Genomic DNA, 9,456 nt, shown 5'->3' on the forward strand with positions numbered 1-9,456 from the left:
CAACCCATCTGTCTGAGGCCTTGTCGGAAAATCAATGCTGACTGTAAACGGAACCACCCATTCGCGGGCCAGCCGCCCTCATTGCCTTTCCCGGGAGACTGGCAAAACCACCCTCCTCGCTGGGGGAAAGGCAGGGCTTGCCCTGGGTTTGCACTAGGGCGGGCGCGCTGCGGGGCAGCTCCGGCTGGGGTCTCTGGACCCCAGGGGAGGTGGGTGGGGCTGAATGTGAGATGGGTCTCCTGGGAGTTGGAACTGGTGGAGGGGCAGGATATTTCAAGCCTGCTCACAGACACACACAAACAAGTGCCCACTGTGCCCGCCCGGAATGCGGAATGCGCTGTGCTCACCAAAAAGGGGCGAGGTGGGAGGCCAGGAGCCTGGCAGGAGGGGTGAGAGGTGGGGACAGGGTGTCATCCCTGTAGAGACAGGGATCAGGGAAGAGGGGCAAGCATTTTCAGGGAATATGGCTGGGGAAAGTGGCCTGAAACCCACTTTCACCACCACCACTACCACCCCAGCCCCCTTGCTCATTCAGGTGAGGAGCAGGAAGCCTGTGACTCTGGGGAAGTCTGGGGAAGGAAGCTGTGTGTGCTCCCTGCGATGTGTTTTTCATGTGTGTGGGCTCGCTGGGGGGGGGGGGTCGAAGTGGGATGGGACCTTAGACAAGTGGAGAGCAGGCGGGGAGCAGTGACGGCCGGCCCACCAATGTGGGTGCACACACACTGAGATCTCCAGCTTTGGGGGGTGTTGCAACTTGGGAAGGCAGCATCCCTATTCCAATCTCCCACCCTCTCCCAAACCAGACTGAGTGGGTTCCTTCTATAGGGCTTTTGAGACTGTAAACCTTTACCGGTGCAAACAGCTTCATCTTCTGCCCAAGGAGTAGCTGGTGTGCTTGAATCACCAACCTGCTGGTGGGCAGTCCAGCGCTACTGGGCAGTGTCACCAGGGCTTCTTGCCCAGGGCCCCCAGGGCCCTATCCAACGCCCATTTGCTCATCAGGTCATGCAGCCCCACCAGATCACGCCTATAACCCAGAGACTATAATGCCTGCCCCCAGCAGGGGAGTTGGGCCCTGCTGGGTTCCCCTGCTGGGTGGGTGGTTACGAGTTTGGCTGGAATTCTCAGCAGTTCAAAACCACCACCTGCTCCAAAAGCAAAAGACAGAGCTTTCTACTCCTGTAAATAATTAGTCTTGGAAACTCACAGGAGCAGTCTACCCTGTCCTATAGGGTCACTATGAGGCGGCATCAACTGGCTGCCAGTGAACTTGATTTGGGTTTGAGTGGGACGTTACGCTGCTGCTGGAGTCCAAACAGCAGCAGGGACAGCATATAGTCCAACAGAAGCTTTGTGCTTCTAAGGCACCCAGAACTCTGAGAAGAAACACAAGCTTCACCACACCCAGTCCTTCACTGATGCCCTTACAGAGATCCCATGAGCCAAGAGGTCAGCAGAACCCTACGACTCCAGGCATCAGTAGCAGTCTAGCCTTGCCCTGTTCTTGCCTGCTGGGGAGTAAGCCAGCAGTGCCCCCACCATGCCCACCTCTGTCCAGCAGTTTGACCTCATGTCTGGGGGTACCGCAGAGGGCGTAGTCTCTGGGGCTTCCCAGGGACTGGCATGAGGAGGTGGCCCTCTCTTGACTTCAAGTCTGCAAGGAACCTCTCAGACTAAGGAGACCCCAGGGGTTTCCCACTGGCCCCCAGAAAACTGGCACGACCAGCCACAGGGGTATGTGGGGCAACAAGATTCTCACTGGTGACGGCTGATCGGTAAAGAGAAGCAGGCTCTGCCCCTCATATAGTCAGAGGTGAGCACAGGGACTCTCTGGCTCAGGCAGATCTGGGTTCAGGCCTCATTTTCCTCATCAGTGAAATGATGTTAATCAGATTCTTGGATGATTCTATTGCAGGGGCGGGTACCCAATAAGCACGGCAGGCACAAGCTTATTGGAGTCTGCTGACCAATCTGCAGGCCCTGGTGGCATAGTGGGTTACGCACTGGGCTTCTAGCCTCGAGCTCAGCAGTTTGAAACCACCAGCCAGCCTATGGGAGAAAGGTTGAGGTATGGGACTCTCAAAAAGATTTACAGTCTTAGAAACATGCAGGGACCATTCTACTCAGTTCTGCAGGGTCACTGAGAGTCAGAATCGACTCAGTGGTAATGGCGTTTGGCTGTTGTGTGGGGGTGGTAGTGAAAAAGCTTCATGTGACAGTGTATTGGGGAATCTGCCCTGCCTAGATGAGGACACACATGTAAAAGGCGTAGCGTAAGATGCAGCAGCAGAGTGGGGCTCCCTGGATGTCAATCAGCAGCAGCAGCAGTCGCACTGCAATTAGATTATGGGCTCAGAGGCGCCTCTGAGACCAACCAGCGACTCAAAGCTCAGCGGCAGGGCCCCTCACTTGCAGGACTAATTTGGTGTTTGTCAAAGTGTATTGTTTTTCTTAAGGAATGACCTCCTCTCTGAGATTTATAAACCTGGATCTGATCTGATGATAAGAGTTGATCACCCCGGCGCATGCACACATGTGCACGCCCACGGATGGATGGATGGATGGATGGATGGATGGATGGATGGATGGACGGATGGACGGGTGGATGGATGGGTGGATGGATGGACAGACGGACGGACAGACGGGTGGATGGGTGGATGGATGGATGGATGGATGGATGGGTGGATGGATGATGGATGGATGGATGGATGGATGGATGGATGGACGGATGGACGGACGGACGGGTGGATGGATGGATGGATGGATGGATGGATGGATGGGTGGATGGATGGATGGATGATGGATGGATGGATGGATGGATGGATGGATGTGGCGTGGCTGCAGCGGGAGAGTGAGAGGCAGTGAAAAGGTACAGATAAGGCGACTGCCTCCTGGAGGAGGGGGCAGGGGTGGGGAAGAAGGGGTAGGAGAATGCTCACCTTGGAAGAGGGGACAGATCTTCTGCCAGGCTGTGACGCTCCCCTGGCTGGTGTACTGGCCGAGCGCCACCTCCAAGAAGAATACTGGGATGCCGCAGGAGAAGAAGAAGATGAAGTAGGGAATGAAGAAGGCTCCTGTGGAAGAGGAGAGAGGCAGGGTGAGCTGTGTCCCCACTCTTCCTCAGCCTCTTTCCCTTTCCGCCCTGGGCCACTCTCCCAGAGACCTTTGCTCCAGCGCCCTCATCTGTAACCTCCTTCCTCACACCTCCCAAGGACCTGAGCCAACTTCCTTCCTATCTGTCAGTCAGGGGAGTCCATTTCCGGCACTGAACCCTACGGAGGCTGGGAAGGACCTTTGAAGGCAACTGAATGAAGACTTAGGTGCACATCTTCAGAGATGCCCTGTTCATTTTCTGAGTGTGCTTTACAAAATTATTTTGGGAACCAAAACATGTGTTGTGTATAACGTGATGCATTCATTAAATGCTGTTTGGTACATTTAGAGAGAGAAAAAATCACCTTAGAAAATCATTTTTCCCTCTCATAATTTTTCAGAGGGAGCCCCTGGGAGACTCCAACAGCTCAGCTGCTGACAGAAAAATTGGAGGTTCCAACCTTCCCAGAGGCACCTAGGAAGAAAGTGGGGGCCAGCCACTGAGAGCCCCATGAGCACAGTTCTCCTCTGAGGTAAAACTGACTCAGTGGCAACTGGATTGCCTGGTCCCACATGTCAGGGGTCTCCCCTCCTCTACCAGGCTCTGTTCAGAAGAGGGTCACCAGCAGAGAGGGGTAGTCCCTCTGAAGGGTCTCAGCAACTGGGGTTCTAGATGGCCATGCGATTCAGCAACCACAGACCACGCTCAACAGACATCCAGCAGACTATACACATGGCATTCGAAGACGCCCCTCGGCCTGAGCGCCCATGTCAGTAGGTGACCCTCCAACACGTGCCTTCTCTCAGAAGTTCCCCTGTGGAGCAAATGAATGGTGCTTGTCTATTACACCGTCAAAAGCATTCCCGCGTATCCGGCGTCTCCTGGGCACCAGGCGCTCCCCCAAATGCTTTCTGATGCCAGCAGCACTGGTGGGTGCTATTCTTCTCCCCATTTTACAGAAGAGAAAACTGAGGGCCAACGTACAGATATGAAAAGTGAGAGGCAGATCTGGAAAGTGAGGCACAAACCCAACACTCTGAGCCCAAGTTCGGTGCTCATGAGCACCGCGTTACAATATCCTTCAAGGAACCCACATTTTTAAAAAAAGGAACCCACATTTTTGTAAAAAAGGAATTCACATTATTTTGTAGAGAAAATAGGAGGCTCAAAGAAAAGGAAAGGAGGACATTGGCCTTCCAGGTTTGCTAGACGCACAAATCTATTTTTCTTTATTTTTTTAACTAAACAGAGAGCCTCCTATTATTTTAAAACAACCTTTATGTGTCAGTCTGTCACAGAACTCCTCGTAGCAATAAGTGTATACCTATGTATTTCCATGCTGCCTCGTGCTCCACTGTCTGTGTCTCTCCTCATTCATTTAATTGGTGCCTTATCATTGGCTTCTTGGTGATTTCATTTAAAACGTTGTCACAATGAATCTTGTGGTCTGCATCCTTGTGCATGTGTCTAATTTGGTTCTTAGTATAAATTTCCAGGAGAGACCTGTCTCCCCCAGGACTCTATATATTTTAGGTCTTGGACAGGCATTTCTACACAGCCCTCCCCAATGCTTGTGCCACTTTGCACTCCCCAAAGCAGTGTGAGTAAAAGAAATTTGTGTCTCGGGGGCTCAGCAAGCCAATAACTCACCACCACGTCCCTGAAGTCCTCTTAAACTCCACTTTGTGTCTACAGGCTGGGTCATACCGGAACGCCAGTACGCACAGCCTGAGGAGCCCCACGAACTGGGGTCTGTTTGGGTGACTTGACTGAGGGGTGCATGCAGGAAAAGGAGAGGTGGCGAGGCTCCCCTAGTGGACACTTTGCAGGAAGTCAATGGGGCCCCCTGGCCCCCAGCAGGGATGGGGGACCGTTTTTTCTGCCCAGGACCATTTAACTATAACATCGCTCACAGTTCATATCAGTCAGACATTTACCTAATTCACCCCTAATGTGACGGCTGCGACGGCTTCTCTTGGGTGAGGCATGTGATGTTTGCTGGTATCGAGGATTCTGTGGACCTACTCTAGCCCTCCGCTAGAAGTCCTTCCCACCATCTGGGTGGAGGCCCTTCTCTCTAATGAAGGATGTGCCTTCGGTTCTGTCCTTGCATTGTGGACAGAATATAGGGTGCCTTCAGGAGGCTGGTGGCTGGGCCTGAACAGGCGGGTACCCCCCGAAAGGGCAGTGACACAGCTCTGGCCGAGTTTAGGAGCATCCTCTGTCTAGTCTAGCGCCATCTGCCTGGTTTCTTAATGCAACAATGTCACAAATGTCCCCTGCTCAAAGCGACATATCAGAACCCTGGCTTGGGAGCTACTCTGTCCCACAATTCTTTTTGTGTCTGCCCAGGCTGTGGGTACAGGCAGCCTGGTGATCTCCCACAGAGAGCCTCAAAGAGAGGGTGACTTGGAGACTGTGGTTAGTAGGGGGTCTCCCTCCCTAGGCTATATGTTATTCCTTAATCCCTCTGCCAAGTATATTCCTAAAACCTCAGCTAATCCCGACAAGCAGTGTTGCTCCCGGTTTTATAGCTGCTCTTTGGGGATGCATCATTTCTTAAGGATGATCTAATTTAGTGGTTCTCTTTTTCACAACCAAGACCATGGTTTGGTTTTGTTGATTTTGCCTTTTTTGAAAGATATTTTCTTGTGTCTACAGAGCTGTGTTGAATGACTAGTAAATCCATTGATTTCAATGCATTTGCTAGGGGGAAACATGTTAAAGTGCCAATCGGCGTTGGTATGAGTTGGTATAATTCCATCTTAAGGTAAAACTAACATTTGCTTGGCCGGTAAAACCCAAGTGCCTTGTCATTTTATTATGAGGGTGTTTGAAATCATGAAACTGATGCCTGCACCTCCATATGACTCTCCTAGACACCAGCCACCCCCCACCCCAGAGAGGAACCTTGGGCTGTTAACCGCGAGGTAAGCAGTTCAAGACCACCATCTACTCCGCAGGAGAAAGATGAGGCTTTCTACTTCTGTAAAGAGTTGCAGTCCTGGAAACCCACAGGGGCAGTTCTACCTGCCCTATAGGGTTGCTATGAGTTGTAATTGACTCGATGACAGTGAATGAGAAATCCTTCGAGACCAGCTACCCGATTGGGATGCCCGGCCTGGTTTAGCCCACTCCTTCAATGCTTGTGTTAAAGATGAAGAAGCGAAGTCATTGAGTTGGGGCAGAATGAAGGCCAGGGCATGGAGACAGAGGCAGGTACAGACCCTATACCATCGGTGTGACATTGCCCGGGCTTCCACGGCCACTTCTCAGATGTCCAGGTCCAGCCTGGTGCTCCTCCCACTCTGTCACAGGGTGCTGTCTCCTCTCAGTAGAGACGGCACAGCCATCACCCAAACCATTGGGTAGCACAGATCCTCAGTACTCAGGCCCCTTTCCGGGTGGGACATGGAGAAGGCAGTTTCTGAGGAGCTCTGTGATCCCGGGAAGTCACCGACTCATTTGAGCCTCTGTGTCCTCCTCTGTGGAAGGATAGGTTGGACAAGCTCACCTGTAGCTTGAGCGCTAACAGTCTGCCCATCATGAAATTGTGAACCTGGCACAAGAGCCTTTCTAGTCTGTGCCTCTTCTTCCTGCACCACCCGCCCCAACTGCTGAGCCCACAGCATTGTGTCAGTCCCCCACTCCCAGTCTCCGCCCTACAGCCCTCCCTGCCCTGCCCCAGAAACTCTCCAGGGTCGTCAGGTCCAGCCATTTGAAATAAGAAGTGAGCTTCAGAGCCCATAGCACGATACACAGTAGGTGCTCAGGAAAGCTTGTCAGATGCGATCTAAAGAGAGCCTAGCAGGCTTTTCCTAGACAACAGTTCTCTCTAGACAGGAGCGCCTCTCCTTTGTCTTCTCCCTTTTCTAATGTTGGCAGTACAAATATATAATTGCCACAAGAGTAAAGATACTTTCAGAAGGCAAACACGGCCCTGGCCAGACAAAGGACCGCATACTGTCTGGTTCCAATGTTTTATGAGCTTTGTCATCGGAGGCAAAGCTACCGAGGTAGAAGGTAGCTCGTGGTTGCCAGGAGCTAAAGGAGTGAGTGGAATGGGGACAGGGATGGCTGGGGGGCAGGAAAATGTCCTCAAACAGGTGGTGGGGAAGGTTGTGCAACCCCGAGTGTATACAAAAGAAAACGGAAAATCCTCTTTAAAGCTGCGCCGGGCCCTCCCCGCCATGACCCTGCCAATGTTCACTATGGGTGCCTATAATAAAAGCAGGCCTCTTCAAATGAACTCCTGTGTAGACATGGTCAGCTCGTGGTAGCTAGCACCTCGTCTGGAGCAAAGGCCCAGAAAGCTCTGGCCCCAAGGCCTCTTAGATCTCACCCCCTCGGCCCTCCCTCTCCTGGCACACCCGCCTCCCCCTGCTGCTCAAACATGCCTTTTGCTCCTTCACCCCCCAGTCTTCACCTTGGCCTGTGCTCTTCTCGGCTGGAACACTGGTCTCCCTAAGTAGCCACTCACAAGACTTCCTTGTCCTCACTTCCCGCAGGTCTGTGCGCAGACCGGGCCTTCTTGGTGAGAGCTTTCCAAGCCCCCTGACCCTCAGCTCCGCTCCTTCCCAGCTTTACTTCCAAGCAGCTGTACTCTCCCCACACTGGATGCAAACACACAGACTAGGTGCTGTTTGGGACCCAAGACAGTTCTTGGCACCTAACAAGCCTGCAATGATATCAGTTGGGTGTAAGAAATGATTCTATCCACCACTGACATGGGTGTGGAGCGGTGGTTCTCAACCTATGGGTTGCAACCCCTTTGGGGGTCAAAGGATCCTTTCATAGGGGTCACCTAATACGTCCTGCATATCAGATGTTTACATTATGACTCATAACAGTAGCAAAATGACAGTGATGAAGTAGCAATGAAAATAATTTTCTGGTTGGGGGTCACCACAACATGAGGAACTGTATTAAAGGGCATTAGGAAGGTTGAGAACCACTGGTCTAGAGCAAAAACAATAACAAAAAAACCCCAAAAGCTCACTGCCATCCAGTTGATGCCGACTCATAGCAACCCTATACGACAGGGGGAATGCCCCCCACCCTGGGGAGTTTCTAAGGCTATCACCCTTGATGGGAGTGGAAAGCATGTAGGTGGTTTCGAACTGCTGACCTTGCAATTAGCAGCCCCATGCTAACTGGGCTTCTAGAGCAACAACGGCCCTTATTAAAAATGCAGGCTCCGGGGTTCTGCCCATGAGCTTGTTCGATCCTCAACCTAGCTGGGGGAGACCTCGCCGCCTGACAGAGAGGGGGAGACTGAGGCCGGGGTGGCGCTGGAATGCAAGCTCCACTTGATGCCATTTTGCTGCCCCGTGCAGGCCGGAGGGCCCGGGCACGGCTGTTTCCCCCACCACGCCTACCTCAAAGTGAACTCACCACCTCCGTTTTTGTAGCAGAGATAGGGGAACCTCCAGACATTGCCCAGCCCAATGATCTCCCCGGCCACTGAGAGCACAAACTCCATCTTGTTGGTCCATTGGCCCCGATCCTTCACCTGGTCCTCGCCTTCCCGGTCCAACTTCTCTCCCTCTTCGGGGACCCAGGAGACCACCGGAGGCCCATCCTCGCGGGTTGCCACTTCTCCGTCCATAGCCTTGTAGCGAGGCTGCGGAGCTGCGGGCGGGGCGGGATGGCGAGGGAGGCAAAATCTGGCGGAAGAAGACGAAGCTGTGAAGCTGAGACTTGGGCTCCAGCATCCCTGCTGGCTTCCTACCAATGGGAAGAAGTGCGCTCTCAAAATCGCTTGCATCTGCCGTTAACCTTTGGCCTCGTAGCCCCGGGAGCCAAACCTCCTGAGCAAACCTTAGTCTCCCACGCTGCACATGGGCCGTGGAGTGAGTGACTTACCCAAGGCCATTCAGGAGAGAAGGGGGATTTTAAACCCAGGCTGGGGGCCTTGTAGTTCAAGTCCTGTATTGTCTTTCAACCATTGGCCACTACCCCCACCATCAGCCCAGCTCCTCTGTGCCCTGGCCAGCGGCAACACCCCAGCTTCGGGCCTCTGGCTCAGAAGAGATCAAAGGCTTCTAAGGGTGACCTGGAGTCAAAGGGCAGGTGTGACTGAGGTGACTGCTCCGTTGTCCCCTGCATGGCCAGTGCCAGGGGCATTGATCTCTGGGGTAAACATGGAAGTCAGCTAGCCCTGGGCATCTGATTGGGAGGGAAAGAAGGGGGGCCTCTGAGCAGGGCCAGGTGAGGACTAGGCCTGGTGCCAGGCCAAGCATGGGCCTTGGAGGAAGGCTGGGTTCTCTGCCTCTGCCCTGAGCACAGGTGGCGTCACCAGATGGAGTCTCATCGGGGTGGCAGTCACCTCCCGATCAGAGGGAGGCCTGCCTCACAGGTCA

At 53.3% G+C, this 9,456-nt stretch overlaps 1 protein-coding gene across 1 annotated transcript in view; it reads right to left on the reverse strand.

Annotated features, from left to right (window-relative positions):
* The window catches only part of SLC6A12 (solute carrier family 6 member 12), a 31,934-nt gene extending 23,232 nt beyond the window's left edge, over positions 1-8,702 (reverse strand). The window contains exons 1-2 of the mRNA XM_075553148.1: positions 8,489-8,702; positions 2,940-3,074 (exon numbers count right to left, since the gene is read on the reverse strand). Coding sequence (XP_075409263.1) covers positions 2,940-3,074; positions 8,489-8,702 — 349 coding nt within the window. The remainder of the gene's footprint in view (positions 1-2,939; positions 3,075-8,488) is intronic.
* Between the last annotated feature and the right edge of the window lie 754 nt (positions 8,703-9,456).

This window comes from Tenrec ecaudatus, chromosome 6 (assembly GCF_050624435.1).
Source record: "Tenrec ecaudatus isolate mTenEca1 chromosome 6, mTenEca1.hap1, whole genome shotgun sequence".
Taxonomy (NCBI): Eukaryota; Metazoa; Chordata; class Mammalia; order Afrosoricida; family Tenrecidae; genus Tenrec; species Tenrec ecaudatus.